This window comes from Sprattus sprattus (assembly GCF_963457725.1).
Source record: "Sprattus sprattus genome assembly, chromosome: 16".
NCBI lineage: Eukaryota > Metazoa > Chordata > Actinopteri > Clupeiformes > Clupeidae > Sprattus > Sprattus sprattus.
This window is the reverse complement of record NC_137914.1, coordinates 3722811-3741015: the sequence shown is the minus strand read 5'-3', so window position 1 is coordinate 3741015 and position 18205 is coordinate 3722811. Positions and strand designations below refer to the sequence as shown.

Genomic DNA, 18205 nt, shown 5'->3' with positions numbered 1-18205 from the left:
CCAGGTGGTGCTTGACTTCTGTCTCTTCGGAAGCGACCCGAGCTTAATGATCATCACACACCTTGATGTATTTACTCAGGAAGATTTAGTAGGGATACGAACACACCGGTTGAACGCAATCCAAATCTATCGGTCATGGAGTGTCGACAGTGAATTAGAATTCTAAATGATGTTGACGTTTGACTAACTTGCTTGGACCTTCTTTGTATTTGCCAATCTGTGTTTTTAGTTATTTACGTCTGTCAATTCCTGTCCGCTTTAGGGAGAACGGCACTGATCTTTAATAACAGTCTATTTTTGTAGCTCTGGGGATAAACCAGAGCGTAGTAGGGCTTGCAGCAAGAACGCGGTGTCACCTGACACAAGTATACCAGCCTATCATATGTTAGGGGAGAGGCAAACCGCTTCAGTCGGACAAGAGTTGTCAGAAGAGGGCTCCAGCGAAGAGAGTAAAAGAGGGGAGAGAAAGAACACATGAGTGCAATGCCGAATAAAACGAAAAAAGATAAGGTAAGTTTCGTTAATATATACCTACTTTTTAATTCATATGCTAAAATGGGGGAAAACTCGCCTGCACCTTATGTCTGTAAGGTGTCAGCCACCCACGGCATTTGTTAGCTAGTGTTAGCTAGCTTCGATAACAAGCTTCCACTTGATAGCTAGCCAGCCAGCTAACGTAGCCAACCTCGCAACCTAGCTGACTGCTGCCAGTTTGTCAAAGGACACTTCATTTTCAGGGCTCTTGCTACCAGAATAAAGTTCACTGTTGATCTAGCCCTAGATTGTCCGTTTGGAAAATAACATTTTTAAACAAAGGAAGCTCGTTGACATTTGAATTGCTTTAATGTATTTAGGTGCCAGCTAATTGTCTGGATAGCCTGAGGAGTGGCCACTCGCTATGTAGATGGACGTAGCGGCGTTGTCTTGCTAGCGTCGTTAACTATGGTAACCAATCACTTGGTAGTCCAGTTAGATAGAAAGGTGATGTATAGCGAAGTGGTTTCAACCTAATTGGCAAGATATTATCAAGATATTATATTTTTTTTGTCATGCGTCTAAGCAGCGCTGAATGTCTACAGATTGGTCAAAATATATTTAAGGGCACTGTTGGAGTTGACAGCTTGCTAACAGTTAACGTTAATGTGTGCTAACAACCTAGCTATCTAGCCAGCTTACTACCCGGCTCTTTTTTGTCCCTGCTTTCAGGAATCTCCGAAGTCTGGAAAAGTTGGCAAAACGGGTGGTCAAGAGAATGCAGAACACGAGGTAAGGGATAATGCACTATGAAAGCTAAGAGATAGAGTGGTGTCCTCAAAACCATTATGCTTGGGTATAAACATGTCCGCTAAACAGCGTCTCCCATGCAATTTACCCTAGGATGAGCACAGCTCACTACAGGATAAATTAGATGACATTTTCCTATAATTTCAGTTGACCGTCTCCGCTACGTATATATGTCATGATTAAATACCACATCGCAAATGTGTGCTTCGCTTCATAATTCTGCAGAGGACCACTCAAACCATTTGATTTTTAAGGGCGATTGTGATTTTTTCCCCCCTTCCCCTTACTAGGCACGAGCTAACGTTGGATAGCTAACGTAATTGCACCGGTTTGTCTCGGGGGAAACCTGTCGTCACTGCTTACGGCATTAGTTCATCCTCTGTAATGTGTAGGTCTGATCCTCCATATCGCTGAAAACATTGAGCGTCTTCTTTATAGCCTAGTTTTAGGCATTGGCTTGGAGCGGTGTGTATTGTTCATACGACCTCACAACACAATGTCATGTGCTCTTCTGCTGTCTGCAACTCTGTTTGGTTCGAGCTTTGGGAACCCTAGGGCACACACTCGAGATCCATTCCAACTCATTTTTTTTCTACTTTTTATGTCAATTGTTGTTAAGACTTGGCAAGATACTGTAAAAGTTAACATGGTTTGTACTCTCTGGATAAGATTAATTTCGCCTTCTGTCTCTCCATGCATCAATTGTAAGCTAACAAAAACATAACTGGCCAATTGTAAACGAGGGGGTACACGCCAATCTATATTTAAATACAGTTTTCATTTTCATTTTCTTTGTTTATTGATTGATTTTCAATGGAACATACATTAAGCTGTTATTTGAAAGAACATGCAGGTGTTATTGGTTTTGTAGCCAATAAATATACAAACAGTTTGGCCCTGATTTGTTATAACTCTGTTATAACCAAGTTTTTGTAAATTCTTTGCCATTATATTATTGTCTCCAGTGTCCCCTTCTGTATTGTCTAAACTTTTCTTGACACAAATCTCAGCCACTGTAGCGCTACTCAACATTACACCATCTAGCCAGTGTTTGCCCTGATGAGTAAGTGATTCAAACGGATCAAATCCCACTTTTAATATACCTAATACGTGGTTAGTGTTTGTGCTGTTTAGAACGTGTACAAAAAACGTCCCACACAATGGTCAAACATTGCACCATCTAGCCAGTGTTTGCCCTGATGAGTAAGTGATTCAAACGGATCAAATCCCACTTTTAAAATACCTAATGCATGGTTAGTGTTTGCGCTGTTGAGAAAGTGTACAAAAACGTCCCACACAATGGTCATTGTAACGAAATTAATTTAGCGTTGGACAAAGTAGGTGTTGCTCTCTGCTCAGTGCTTTTATGAATTGATTGAGCCACCCATGCATGACTAGATGTAGAGACTCATGTAAGGGTAAACCAAGCCTGGGAACTCGTGCTTGCTAATTAAAGTGCTACTGTAGGGGTATATCCCTGTAATCTTATTGCTAGTGTGTGTTCTGATTATGTCCCCAAGAGGTGAGGACTGTAGCTGACCGAGGGATGTTGACTTTAATTTAGGCAGAGGATGTTGATAAAAGCCAGGTAATACAATGCACAAAAGTGCCACCTAGAGGTTGAGGCTCATAAAATAAACTTAATTAATTAATAAAATCAATCCCAGTTGCTGAGTGATTTCAGGTGTTGATGTGCTAAACACAATATTGTTCCATAACACTGTGGCTTTGGTTTAAGAAGTTCACTTTGATTACGATTTAGCAATTTAATATTATGCCCAAGCTCCCGACAGTGGTGCCTAGTCTCTGAACTGGAATGAAAAGTGTGTGTGTGTGTGTGTGTGTGTGTGTGTGTGTGTGGTGTGTGTGAGAGAGTCCTAATCCAGCGTGTTCACTCCTCTGTGATCTGTAGCCGAGGAGCTGCTAGTGCCGCCGCCTCTTTCAAATTTAAATTGCACAGAGCAAGCTGTCGCCTCATTAGTGTGGGCTTTCAGAGAGAGAAGATTAGACGACCGCAGCCCTCTGCCCGGCCACTGTATGCATGACCTCCTCTTTTTACATCACCGATCGAAGCCGCCCTCCAGCGGACCAGGGAGATTTAACCAAAACAAAAAAACGTACACACCAACACCTTTAAGTGTTTGTGAGGATTTTAATGCATTTTGAAATAAAACAATTTTATTATATGATGTATGACCTGAATTATATTCAGGCAAGTTACAGTGTTTCATCTTTATGTATGCCTTTTAATGATCGGTTGAGGTAATGGAGTAGACTTGTAATAACCCCTTATCCCCAACCCTCACTTAAATTAAAAGCTTTCTATTTGTCCCATATTGAATGACAGCCAATATTGTGAATATGGCAATGTCAGACTGGTAATCTATCCCCTGGAAACCTAGTAACATGACGGCAATATTCTGCAATGGCCCGGAGTGGGAATACAAGATTTATGTTTTTTTTTAGAGAAGGTGGGGGGTGCTTCTCCCTTTTATTCACTACAGTGATATAAGAGTAAGCCCTTGCCCTATTGAGGGCCATTTACTTCTCTCGGGACTGTTCAATGTCTATGTGAAGCCATTTAACATTGTCTGCAAGTGGTTGTGATCACTTTGAACTTAAGACTTTTATTCATGAGCTGGTTTTGAGGAATTAGTTTGTTGCCTAGCCATAGCTACCTGCTGTGCTAGCTGACTACCTATCCAGCTAGTTAAGGTAACTTTTTTAAATATCCTTAAATGGTTTAAAAATATTCCATTTGCACGAAAGAATACCTTATTATCTAGCTGATGTTCCAGTCTCCTCTATTTAACGTACAAAACTATAAAAGGAAAAGCTAGAAAACCCCTCAGGGTACCAGTGCAGATGTTCAGCTTGGCACCCAATTAAGTTTAATTGATTCATACTAACACACTCTAAAGTTAGCAAGCTAGGATAGCTAGTTAAACCGCCATGCAACCCCACATGTTTTTTTTTACATTCCGTAATATGCCGTCAAGTGGGAATCCAGGACATGCATGACTTTGCCTTCATGGAAGACTGAGTTGGAATATAAATGTGTTAGACTACCTATTCTGTGTTGGTTTTTATGCGACACATTGAAGGATTTTGAATGTGAACGGGGCTTAAGAGTTTGAATCTCACACCACCTGTTGAGAGTATAAGCATGTATCTGTTCTCAGTCAGTTGTTTGAACGGTCATCCCTTATCCCTGTTAGGTATGTTCGAATTCTGCCACACAACACGATGTGAAATATGTTCGGTTGTATATAAAGTAGGCATTGATAATCCCCCAGATAGCTGTGGTTATTTGCTCCTCAGTGCCCCACTTCTTATCCCACTGTGTCCTCGCTCTACCCTTTAAAAGAAAGAAGACCAATTGTCTTGCCTATAGCTTCTTTAAACCTTAATAAAGACGTGTAGCAGCTGCCATTAAGGATACAGTACAGATGCATTATGGGAACTGAACCCATTGCCTTTGCATTAACAAAACTTGTGTTACCTGGATAATGAACCCACAGCCTTGGTGATGTTAGCAACAGCACCTTGCTTTACCAGTTGAACTACAGGAGAACATTCATTGTTACTTGTAGCACAATGAAGCTTCTCTGAATGAATCACAGTTCCGGGTTAAAGGATGCTATTATTGGCCCACTAATGGCCCCTTAAGTGCTGCTCATCATCAGTGGCTGATGAACGGGTCACCGGCAGACAGGGGTCTTCTGCCCTTGCAGCTTCTCAGAGCACTTGCCACGCTTCAGTTGAACTACGAGCTGGGGCAGAGGGCAGAGGGCAGAGGGCAGAGGTCAGCCAGGATCAGGGCTGTCTGTGTGTGCTGGCTTTCACTTCACCTCAAGTGCTTTCTGATTGTTCTCACTCTCTGCTTTTACATGTCCATATTAGCCTCCCTGCTTTGGGTCTTGTTTCTCCTCCTCCTCCTCATCCTTTCAGGGTTTCTCTTTCATTCTACCTCCCTCTATCTATCTACTTATTCATTAATTTAGCAGACACTCCTATCCAAAAGTGACTTGCACTACAGAAATACTTGTTCATCAGTAGCCCTTGTGCGTTCCCAGGGAATCCAACCCATAGTCTTTGTGTTGTTAGTCCACTGCCCTGCCAGGTTAGTGTCTTCCTCTCCGTCTCTTGTCTGTGTCTCTACTCACTCATCCCTGTGTCTCTTCCTGTGCTGCTCAGGCTTCCAACAGGAAGGGAAGCAACAGTGTCCCACCCCCCACCCAGCTGCTGAAAGGCAAACAGAGTGGTTCCCAGACGCCCGCCAAGAAGGACAAGCGCCCAAGCTCCTCCCGCTTCAGCCTCAGCAACAACCGCGAGCTGCAGAAGCTCCCCGCCTTCAAAGGTGAGCCTCAAACCCCCCACCCCACACCCCTGTAGGCTGCATGGAGGTCTGATTGTCAAAACAACCGCTCGGACCTTCATTGAGATCTGTTCCATGTATTCCTCCCTGGTTCAGATGCTGGGCTCTGTAAAGCGCCTTGAGACAATTTGATTGTTTTGACGCTATATAAATTAAATTTGATTAATGTTGGTTAAAAAGAAGACATTGTAGCTTTTAATGTGATTCTCTGCAGACACTTAGAAGCTCATGTTGATGAGCCGAGTATCTGTAGTGTTTTAATCTCTCCTCAGATTCAGAGTAGTTGTGGCTACATTTTCTGGACAGGCTGATTGGAAAAGAGACGGGGATTGATTGAGATGAAACAGGAATAGGAACTTTTTGATGGTTTAAGGAATGGATGTGTGGCTTGTTTGTGTGTCAGCTGAATCAACCCGAGGCAAAACATGAGCATGTATGTGCGTTGTTGTTGATTGAATGGTAGAGAGAGTTAAACTGAGCACAGGGATGTAAATATAGCCATGAGTCCTGGCCAACACCCGTGAGCATTGTGGGTGGTTCAGTCTGGGATCTCCTTGACCTGAAGTTTGCAGACCTATTCGCTCTGGGCTGCTTTCATAACTCTTAGTCTTTATAGGAGCTCTTTTGATGTGACTGCAGCTCCGACTCCTACAGTGCGATGTTAAGGATACCTGACAGCTGAAGACTTGATGTTTTTTTTGTGTGTTTGTTTTGTTTTACACCACGCTTTCATCTAGACTCTGCCTGCCCACAGCAGGAGCAGTCTGCAGCAAAATGATCAAGTGAAGTTAAAGTCCTGTGTTATTTTCAGCTGAATGTAGTGTGTCACAATGATGGAAGAAGGCAGCAATATCTGATGGTTTAGATATTAAGTATCAGGCCAGGAAGTAGCACTTTTATTGTGTGTGTGTTCGTTTGATGCTTTTCAGTCATGTAGTAGTTATTTAAGATGAAGACCTGGCAAGTGAGGACCCTGGAGGAGGGACGATCCGGGATGGGTTAAAAGCAGAGGGTGAATTCACAGCGACCTCAGGCCTGCGTGCGTGTGTGTGTGTGTGTGTGTGTGTGTGTGTGTTTGTGTGTGTGTGTGTCCTGGTCGCCTATCATATATAACACGCGTGTGTTGCAGTGAATCGCTTGTGCAATAAAAACTGACTGACTGACTGACTGACTAAAAGTGACATATTGAAGGTGTTTACAGTCGATTATAATACTATAGTCCATTTAAGATGTTACTTTGTAACACCATAGACATTGGATGTGGTTCTGATTGATATTAATATAGACACTTTATAATATTTCTTATCTATGTTGCCATTAGATCTTTATTTTACTGATAGCATTGTTGTCTTAGGCATTCATGATGTTTTTGATCAAACTTCTGTTCCTAAAGTGATTTGGGGCTATATCCCTGACATTGTTGCCTATACACTCCTAAGGTTAACCCCTAAGTCTCATCTCTTGGGACAGCTTCTGCAACCCCTCTTAGGTACAGGACCAATTTGACTCTATTGTGAGGTCCTCTTGTTCAACCCTGTATAGATACAACCTTGAGGTTACCGTACTGTTGTACTGAGAGGTCTACCACACACACACACACACACACACACACACACACACACACCACTGTCTTTGTTACAATCCTCCTCCTCAGGACTGTTATGCAATATGAAGGAAGCGGCCACAGTCAGAGGTGTGTGTGTGTGTGTGTGTGTGTGTGTGTGTGTGTGTCTATATTTAGGACTAATCCTGAGATAACAGACTAATGCCCCAGGCCTCCCCTGCATCACCATGGGACTCCGGCGCTGCATAGCTTTAGGGTTGGAAGAGTTTGGGTGGCTCCTCGTGCTTTAGGGTTGGAAGAGTTTGGGTGGCTCCTCGTGCTTTAGGGTTGGAAGAGTTTGGGTGGCTCCTCGTGCTTTAGGGTTGGAAGAGTTTGGGTGGCTCCTCGTGCTTTAGGGTTGGAAGAGTTTGGGTGGCTCCTCGTGCTTTAGGGTTGGAAGAGTTTGGGTGGCTCCTCGTGCTTTAGGGTTGGAAGAGTTTGGGTGGCTCCTCGTGCTTTAGGGTTGGAAGAGTTTGGGTGGCTCCTCGTGCTTTAGGGTTGGAAGAGTTTGGGTGGCTCCTCGTGCTTTAGGGTTGGAAGAGTTTGGGTGGCTCCTCGTGCTTTAGGGTTGGAAGAGTTTGGGTGGCTCCTCGTGCTTTAGGGTTGGAAGAGTTTGGGTGGCTCCTCGTGCTTTAGGGTTGGAAGAGTTTGGGTGGCTCCTCGTGCTTTAGGGTTGGAAGAGTTTGGGTGGCTCCTCGTGCTTTAGGGTTGGAAGAGTTTGGGTGGCTCCTCGTGCTTTCTCTGGCTTTGTTTTTCTGTTTTCTAAACTTGTTTGGTACTCTTCACTTCAACAGTCTTTTGTTGTTTCACTGTCTGTGGGTGAGGATCAGGGTTACATGGTACGTGAATTGCACTGTCTGTGGGTGAGGATCAGGGTTACATGGTACGTGAGTTGCACTGTCTGTGGGTGAGGATTAGGGTTACATGGTATGTGAGTTGCACTGTCTGTGGGTGAGGATTAGGGTTACATGGTATGTGAGTTGCACTGTCTGTGGGTGAGGATTAGGGTTACATGGTACGTGAGTTGCACTGTCTGTGGGTGAGGATTAGGGTTGCATGGTACGTGAGTTGCACTGTCTGTGGGTTAGGATCAGGGTTACATGGTACGTGAGTTGCACTGTCTGTGGGTGAGGGTGAGGGTTAGGGTTACATGGTATGTGAGTTGCACTGTCTGTGGGTGAGGATTAGGGTTACATGGTACGTGAATTGCACTGTCTGTGTGTGAGGGTTAGGGTTACATGGTATGTGAGTTGCACTGTCTGTGGGTGAGGATTAGGGTAACATGGTACGTGAGTTGCACTGTCTGTGGGTTAGGATTAGGGTAACATGGTACGTGAGTTGCCCTGTTTGAATCTGGTATTGTCTTTTTCTTGCTCATTTTCACAGGTCTCACTCTAGTGCTCACCTACCCAGTTCCACTGTCTCACTCTAGTTCTGTCTCACCTACCCAGTTCCACTGTCTCACTCTAGTTCTGTCTCACCTACCCAGTTCCACTGTCTCACTCTAGTTCTGTCTCACGTAACCAGTAAACTAGGCATGTCCCTTCCCGTTGGCAGTAGTCGGACCCTTGGCTTTTCGGCTGATTTAATCATGTTGAATCAACGATGGAGCCCAACAATCACTCTGATTGGCTGTTCAGGATTGGAACGATCTGATTGACAAATTCCTTCTGAAAAGCCCCTTGAGCCAACCAAACCTCTTCCTCTTCCACAACCAAAAGACCATAAGTTACTCAGATGATGCTTTTATCTTAAGTTCTTGAGAGAACCTTTATGTGTCGTCCTGAGAGAACCTTTATGTGTCATACTGTTGAAGCTGCAAGGAACTTTACAATAGGGAGAAATGGAGTTGCTTTATCTGGTCCTTGCTAGTAGAAGATTCACCTTGTCCATGTCTTCTGATGTAATACCAGAGAATATCTCTGACTCTCGGTCTCTATCGCCCTTTCTATCTCTCTATCGTTTCTTTGCGGAGCATATGTTCTTTTCAGTAGTCTTTTTTTGGCGATAGCAGAACAAATAGGTTTGCAAGGGGTATAGCGAGGGGAAATTGTCCGCCACTTAATTGATCACAGAGGCCATTGATCCCTCAAGGATTATTAAAAATAAGACAATCAAAATGTTTTCCCCCGCCCAAGTAAAGTCTCTGATTGGGCAACTCTGCTTTATGTGGAGTTCCTGGCGGAATCTCAGAATCAGAATCAGATTTTATTGGCCAAGTAAGTTTGCACAAACAAGGAATTTTACCTGGTGAACTGGCTCTCAATGAGTTTTCACAAAAAATACAACAACACATTACAAAAACAAACACAATACAAAAACAAACAGTGCAATGGTCTATGAAGTTTAAGAAAGTATATACAGGAGCTGTGAACTGTTACAACAGTAGTGCAAAGAAGAAGTGGAGAGTGCAAGAAGTGCAGGGATTACAGTTTACATAGAGTTCATGTTGTGTCTCCTGTGGAGGTCGAGGGCCTCTTGGATCAGGTCTGTTTTAGGCTCTGTGATGTAGGCAGTCAAGCCTCGAATCCCGGGTCCCTTCTGCCTTTATTTTTTATTTTTTCGAAGTCAAAGTAGCTTTATTGTCAATAACTTAATATGTCAAGACATACAAAGGAATTGATAGGACGTTTCCCACTCTCCCACAATGATATCTCTTTGCCTATTCGCCTGCTGTGGTTTTGTTCTGTAATGTGTCCCTCAATGCTGGTGTGTGTGTGTGTGTGTGTGTGTGTGTGTGTGTGTGTGTGTGTGTGTGTGTGTGTGTGTGTGTGTGTGTGTGTGTATTAATTTATCAGTGTGGTTTGGCATGTGAGGCTCCCACCTGGGGCCTGAAAGATATCATGGGTCTGGATGGAAATGCTAAACAGATTTCCTGTGAAAACACCGCTGTTATACTAATATAACAGACCTCTATGTTAGCTCACCAATGGTTTAGATCTTGTAGTAAACCCTCTGTATTTACTCTGGTGAAGTCTTCTCTTGATTGTTGACTTTGACACAGATACGCCTACCTCCTGGAGAGTGTTCTTGATCTGGCCAACTGTTGTGAAGGGGTTTTTCTTCGCCAGGGAAATAATTCTGCCGTCATCCACCACAGTTATTTTCAATGGTCTTCCGGGTCTTTTGGTGTTGCTGAGCTCACTAGTGCGTTGTTTAGTTTTAAGAGCAGCCAATTGTCCTATTACTTTTGGGGGGGGGGGGGGGGGGCAGCACATTTAAAATGTGTTGTAATTCCTACACCGTTCACCTGATTTGTATGTAAATACCCTCAAATTAAAGCTGAAAAGTCTGCACTGAAGCACATCTTTATTGTTTTCATTTTTAAATCCATTGTGGTGGTGTACAGAGCCAAAATGATAAATTGTGTCAATGTCCAAATATTTGTGAACCTAACTGTTTGAAAAGGTGTGAATGTCTGCAGACAGGGACGGTCTTGCTGACCATTTGTGTGTTAATGAAGGTGGCGAGAATGTAATACTTTCTTGTGGGGGAGGAATTCATATGAGTTGAAAGTATATGAAAAATCCCAAATTCTAACAGCCTGTTTCGATAAAGCACACATCAGCACAGAACATAGTAGTCTGTAGAGTCTTTGGATTATGTTTGTAACTCTGCTTGAAGCATGTTTTTACGTAGCTTCAATCATGGGCTTTCTCAAACCCAACCACAACCACCACATTTATCCACCTAAGCCTGTTTATTCCAACACAGACAGAGTGAGATGTCCCATATGTATAGACTGATGGACTTTTCTAAAAGAGAGGTTCATTTTTGCTTGGCACTCTGGACTGGAGTCTCTGATGTACCATAAATCTACCATGGTACATATGCGTGCCAAGACTGTGGAGTAAGAATAGTTTCAAAATTCACAAAGAAATGTCACTCGATTCACAAATGTATTTCCTGTTACATTAACAGACTAGGTAAGGTGCATTCACAAACCGCTCCATTTATTTGAGGCTTTTCCGTACACGGCTTGATTCACAAATGCATTTTTGTTTTCCAAAAGGACATTCTCTGCAGCCTATTACATGTTTCTTGCAGTTTCAGCCAATCACATGAATGCAAATTCAAGGGTATGATTGAATGTGACCACACTGCTTTACATCTGCCAGTTAAGTGGACTACTACACCATAACAAACATCTTCATACACATTGTGTAACTTTTATATGTGAATCCGGAAATACATCTGTGACTCACAAAATACATTTGAGAATTGCGTGACAGTTTTTGCTCATTTTAAAGCTATTGCTTATACGACTACTAAACATTTACGTTTATTTATCTTACAGGCAATTTAAACCAAAGCAACTTGCAGAAAAGTACATTGTTGACACACATTTTCATGAATGTTTGGGCCCTGGGTAGCAACCCCCCATGATGATGGTGGTGTTGCTGTTAGCAACCTACCCTGTCAATTGAGCAAGATGAGCACGAGACAAACAACACAGACTGTTGTGCTCAGTCCTGTAGTAGCTGTATTTGGGAGAGGTTGCTGGGACTCCCTGGATTATTGAGTCTTTCCATTGAAGCAGCAGTTTCAGTTTGTTTATTTGATGAAGAGGGACAGTGTACATTAATAAACATTAAATTGTAAATGCACCCAATTGTAGCCAAAAGGCTAGTTTCCATTGGCAGTCCCCCTGCCAGAGTGAAAATAGCTAAACAACTTAAAAAAGGCATTAACATATATATCAAGCATAATATTGAAAAAAAAAATGAAAATACAATAAAATAAAATCCCAATATATAAGTTATACTGCTTACCCACTAATGATCACATTTTTGGTTATTTATTAACCATGTTTTACGATTTATTTTAAAGCTGTTGAATGAGGTTGATTCTCTAATGTTCTGTGGGAGATGGTTCCATTCCTGGGCTGACCTAACTGAGAAAACCAGTCCAAATACACTTTTTTTTTTTAAAAGGAAATATCTCCTCTTGCTGGCCCTGGACCATGCGCAGTTCATCCATCATTTTGAGCTCAGTGGGTTTCACCATGCTGGTGGGAGCCATGTGCTACTGGCTACTTTAGCCTGTGCTCTGGCTCCACCTGGTGGCTGGTTGTGGAATTGCATAAACAGGATTCACTTGTGATGGATCATTCTTTGTACTGAACTACGGATATGTGACCGCATGTTGCTGTGATTTTGTTTCACCATCATGGATAAACTTGCCTGCTTATTCACGTTCGGTGTGAAGAGCATGGTTAAAAACGAGATTTGACACAGCTGTAGAAGTTATCTGTTTGTCTGCTATAAAGGTTTTCTGTCTGTCTGCCTCCGCTCTCATGTGCTTCCGTTTCTGTATATCTGCAGGTTTAGCTGTGTGTGTGTGTGTGTGTGTGTGTGTGTGTGTGTGTGTGTGTGTGTGTGTGTGTGTGTGTGTGTGTGTGTGTGTGTGTGTGTGTGTGTGTGTGTGTGTGTGTGTGTGTGTGTGTGTGTGTGTGTGTGTGTGTGTTTCCCCATCTCTCTCTCTCTCCCTCACACACACACACAGTGTATCAGTTACATGCTAGTAGAAAAATTCACAGAAAGGCTTAAAGTCAATCTGTAATTTCTTAGCAGTCAATATTTATGACAATTGTCTGTCTCTGTGGTAACCATGGTGACACGGTGCTGCTGTGGTTGAGGCTGTCTCTGTGGTAACCATGGTGACACGGTGCTGCTGTGGTTGAGGCTGTCTGTTTGGTGACACGGTGCTGCTGTGGTTGAGGCTGTCTGTTTGGTGACACGATGCTGCTGTTGGGCTGATGGCTGAGTGCGACCGAAACTAAGTGAAGTAGAGGTTGGGAGCTGTCCTTTGTGTGTGTGTGTGTGTGTGAGTGTTGATATTTCCGTTTCTGTATGTCTGCAGGTTTAGCCACAAGTGTGTGTGTGCGTGTGCGTGCGCGTGCGCGTGCGCGTGTTTTTAAATGTGAATCTTCACTGGCCTTACTATTCAAAGGGAAACGCTTGATTATAAAGCGATTTTCAATGCACCATGATGCATATTAGCCTTCATGTTTTTATTAATAAATACAAGAGGTACTACATCTGGTTTAAGAAATTAGACATAAAGCTATATACCCCAGCAGTAGGCCTTTCTTTTCTCTATCACTTTTGTCCTGCGGTGCATGGTAGATACATTTTTCCTCTCTCTCTCTCTCACTCACACACACACACACACACACACACACTCACACACACACACAGTGTGTGTATATTCATCATGTATCTGGTGTGTGCATGCAATGATATCTCTTTGTCTATTCACCTGCTGTGGTTTAGTTCTGTAATGTGTCCCTTTATGCTGGTGAGCAGCTTGTGTGTGTGTGTGTGTGTGTGTGTGTGTCTCAGTCATTGCTCATATGCTGCTGGTACTGTAGTTGTGGTTTCCGGTTGCATTTCTGATGCTGTGCTGAAACTGTCTGTTTCTCTCTCTGTCACTCATCTAAGATGGTTGAATTTATGGTGATATTCCTTTAGGTGACTGGTCCAGGCTTTTTTAGTGTTATTAACTGAGAGTTCAGATGTACAAGTGTTAATCTTGATCCTCAAAAACGGTTGAAATCCTCTAAATGTGTGTCTATTGAATTTGAAAAGCACCCTTGACCTTGGTGGTTGATGAACGGGTAAAGCCGAAGGTTTGAATAAATGAGTGCCATTGGAACGTGAGATTATTACTCTGTGTTTGGTATCTGTCCCTGTCCACCACTGCAAGGGGAAGAGACACTTTAATGTGATGTGCTTGTGGAAAGGCTTCATATAATGTGACGGTATTAGACAGAGAGTGAGCGCCGGTCAGGCCTCAAGCTTCATCAAAGCTCCTCCAGCAGGGCTTTCAACTTCTCTCCAGAGGGGAGATTATCTGCCCAGCACAGGCAGTCCATAAAGCCAGTGCCACCAATCAGCTGCCACGTCCCGCCCCTCCTCCCGCCCTCCAGCCAATCACCCGCCTCCCCTGCTCTGCAGCCTGACAACTAGGTCATGTGACCGGGCTGGGCCAGTGGCTGTGGCCCTGTGAGTGAATGACATCACTAGCTCAGGCTGGTTCCCTCCAGGAGCGGAGCTTCATTTTCTGCTGAGAGAGTGTTGTGCTAAAATGGAGGCTGGCTCCCGTGCTTAGCCCCCCTCGCCCCGCAGCCTCTAGCCCCGTGGCCGAGCCCCCGACCCTGGATGTTGGCATGCTCTAGAGGAGAGGGCGCCATGATCCTGGACGCTCCCAGCGCCAACGGCCCGTTCCAGCCTGTGGCTCTCCTGCACTTCAGAGGTGAGCAGGAACACCCCGTGCTAGCTGTTAGCGTTAGCATCGGCAGCAGGGAGAGAGCGGGGGTTTCTGGATCATTTGTCCAGGGGACGACAGAGAGCAAGGGAGGGGGGTGATCAGGGGTTGTTTAGGAAGTAGAGACAGAGAGAGGGAGAGTGTGTGTGAGTTTATGTGTTTGTGTGTGACCGTGTGTGTGTGTGTGTGTGTGTGTGTGTGTGACTGTGAGTGAGAGGCCGTCTGTGGTCTGTTGTCACTGCTGGAGAGGAACGGGAGAGGGAGAGGGGTTCTGCGTTGTCATTCTTTTGTTCTCACACCAGGGGTTCAGTGTGTCAGAAGCAGTCACAAGAATTTCACCTTTGGCTTTCATGTTGTTGCTGCGAGGCACGCCGCGTCTAAGGAGGAGAAGTGGGGAAATAGAAGAGAGGGAGTTGGTTGATTTATGTTGCTCTTTCACTCAGAGAGAGAGAGAGAGCGCACAAAAACAGGCTGTTTGTAGGAGGAAGAGGTTAGGAGTTGAGGACTACTGTCTTTCCCTGCCTCTTCTTTCCTTCACCAAGATAGCTGTTGTCAGAGGAAGTGAGGTCACAGATTGTGTGTGTGTGTGTGTGTGTGTGTGTGTGTGTGTGTGTGTGGTGTTGCCCAAAGGGCTGCAGGGTATACAGTACTCTGCGTGCGCATGTGTGTTTGTGTCTCTGGGGAGTAGGCCTTTTGTTTTGTTTTGCGCTGGTGCTTCCTCTTCTGTGCCGAGAGGAAATTCCTTTTCCCAAGTGAGCTGACACTCGTACTGCAATGAATGGGTAGGATGTGTGTGTTGTAGAGACCGTGCTGTAGGATCACAGAGAGCCTGTGTGTGTGTGTGTGTGTGTGTGTGTGTGTGTGTGTTTTGTGTGGACAGAAGCAGTTCCAGAGCGTCCTCTTGTATCTCAGCGTCATGGGTTACAAGACAAGTAAGTCCAGACTCCTACTGCTGCTTGGATTTAGCCATACTAGATGGTCCAGTTGCCCTGGCGATCCTGTAAACCGGCACATGGTCACCTTGAGCCCCTGGTGTTTCTGCGGATGGTTGAGGGACCAGGCCAGGCTTGTGCGGATGGGGTTGGGCCTCAGCACATGGCCAGAGTAAGCTCCCTTAAGGCCTGCTGAACCAACACACATCCTGAGTACTGGGTACTGATATCGTTCGGATGGTTGTTGTGGTACTGAAATGACTGACATTCAGATCTCTGGTGTTTTGAGTTGAGTACAGATCACTCCTCTTGCAGTCTGTTGGAGTTTTTGATGTGCTTTTGTCATAGTTACTGTTCATATTTATTTGTATTTATTTTTTTGTGGGTGAGAGCTCTTGAGGCTTGAGAACACAGTGTGCCACTTGGCTCCCGAGGGCGTTGTAGATTCTCCACCATTTAGAGGTTGGATGTGGAAATGTGGATGTTTGTTGTGCTGTTGTTGTTTGTGTGAATCTGCCAGAGTTTGGCTTCACACACGCACACACACACACACACACTTCCACTGGGCATGAATATTTCAGGTATGTGTGGAAAGGGGAGCCCTGTTTTGCAAGTAGATACAGCTGTAGGAAATGAAGGAAGTTTCTATGTTTTTGATTCAGCAATCTTTATTCCAGTAAAGAGCAGTAACGAATCACGTGGAACATACTCCGGATTCAGCGGTGGAGGTCTGAACCACAAGCATCTCCAATTCTAGCCAGATATACTGTTTTAAGACCCCTCCTTGTGAGCTAGGCTTGTAATGCAAACAGGTCTGGCAACCTTTTGTTATTTATGATGATCAGGTTTCTCTGACCAGTCCTGCTGACTGAGATGGGTCTCAATGGCCGCCTACCCCCATTCCCATTCTATGATTAATTGCAGTCACTCACACCTCAGTTTGCTTCCTGACCCCAGGTGTCTGAGCAATCCAGTGTGGGGAGACCTTTCCTTTGTTACCATGATAAGATTACCATTTTGGAGATTATGCTGACCAACTTTTGGTGGTCACAGCAGCTGCTTGGTCATGAATCTTAAGGCCCTTGCTTGGTTCTGCGTTGAGCATGAACTGCTAGGTGCTTACGTGTTGCGTTGGGGGTGCTGCCAAGCAATAGGCTTGCGTAAAATGGCGCAAGTCTAGAAAAAGGGGCCGACGCACGCAAGACGTGAAAAGACTCGCAAGGGGCTTGCGCAGCCTCTTGCGCTTACGTAACTGAGCATAAATCGGCCTTTACACAGCATGCAGTGGACAGTGCCCGTTCACCGTAGTGTCTCCTGGAGCTGTGGGGATCCCACATCTGACAACTTTTGCATTTGTATTTGTTTGTTTAATCGATTTGCATGGTTTCATATGTGGTTCTGCTTACAAGGAATTTGTCCTTGATCTGTTTGCTTGCACTGCACCTCACTTGTAAGTTGTGGAGGAAAGCGTTTTTGTGTGTGTGTGTGTGTGTGTGTGTGTGTGTGTGTGTGCGAGAGAGAGCGCGAGAGAGAACATCTGCTTGATAACTGATTTGAGGTGAAACCATGTGGTTAGACATGAGCGTGTTTTGAAGACGTGCTGCAGCCTTTCCCTCAGCCCTGTTCTACCCATAATGGCCCTGGGGTTTTCTAGGTCGTCCAACGAGAAATATGTCTGGTTTGGTAGAACCCTTTTCTGTATTTCAACCAATGTTGTTTCTTTGGGATGAGACACGCTAAAGTTATTACACCAAAACCAATCGCGTGTGTGTGTCTGTGTGTGTGTCTGTGTGTGTGTCTGTGTGTGTGTGTGTGTGTGTGTGTGTGTGTGTGTGTGTGTGTCTGTGTGTGTGTCTGTGTCTGTGTCTGTGTGTGTGTGTGTGTGTGTGTGTGTGTGTGTGTGTGTGGCTCTAAAGGCTAATAACACTGGTCTTGTGGTATCCCCCTATCACCTTGGTTTTGTCAACTTCTTGCTGTACCAGTTCTGTTCCAGAAACACAGTTAAGGCATAACACAGTATAGCCAGTAGTCCTTATATATGTAGATGTCATTTGCATTTGCAGGCAAAGGTGCTACTTCATGGTAGAAAACGGAGAGGGATTAGAGGTCAGTCAGTGAAAGACAATTAGTCATTAAAACGAATGCACTGCCACTTATGCAAACATCAACATCAAACAGCAGGGGAAGGAGAGGAGGAGCAGGAGAGGAGGAGCAGGAGAGGAGGTGAGGGAGAGGAGGTGAGGGAGAGGAGGTTAGGGAGAGGAGGAGAGGAGGTGAGGGAGAGGAGGAGCAGGAGAGCAGGTGAGGGAGAGGAGGAGCAGGAGAGGAGGTGAGGGAGAGGAGGAGCAGGAGAGGAGGTGAGGGAGAGGAGGAGCAGGAGAGGAGGTGAGGGAAAGCAGGAGCGAGTCTGGGCGAGGCATGTATGGTCGGTGAAGATCGATGTCCGTGTCGGTTAGTGGTTGAGGCCTTCATATGCCTGACTCTAATATTATTACGTCACCATTTATCTGTAAATAAATACAATAGGAGCAGTTAATCAAGCTGTGTAGAAATCTATGGAAATAGACAGCTGGTATGATATGCAGGGTACATTGCAGGGGCGCCCCCTTATATAATGGTAGGGGGAGCACTTCATTGAAGTGTTGTGAGTGAGTAATAACTAGTGCAGGTAGTTAAAACATTGACAGTAAAGTTTTCAGTGGCTGTTTTTGGTGTATATTTGGTCAGGTGCTGGTCCGT

General features: G+C 44.6%; 1 protein-coding gene across 2 annotated transcripts in view; it reads left to right on the top strand.

The window, feature by feature from the left end:
- The first annotated feature begins 409 nt into the window (after window positions 1-409).
- Window positions 410-18205, top strand: part of ppp2r5cb (protein phosphatase 2, regulatory subunit B', gamma b) — a 39369-nt gene continuing 21573 nt past the window's right edge. Inside the window, exons 1-3 of one of the 2 annotated variants that reach the window (XM_080853746.1) lie at window positions 410-510; window positions 1207-1266; window positions 5482-5644. In XM_080853746.1, coding sequence (XP_080709872.1) covers window positions 475-510; window positions 1207-1266; window positions 5482-5644 — 259 coding nt within the window. In that variant the 5' untranslated portion in view covers window positions 410-474. Of the gene's footprint in view, window positions 511-1206; window positions 1267-5481; window positions 5645-14365; window positions 14523-18205 lie in introns of those variants that run through there. The other variant, XM_080853747.1, reaches the window with a different exon arrangement.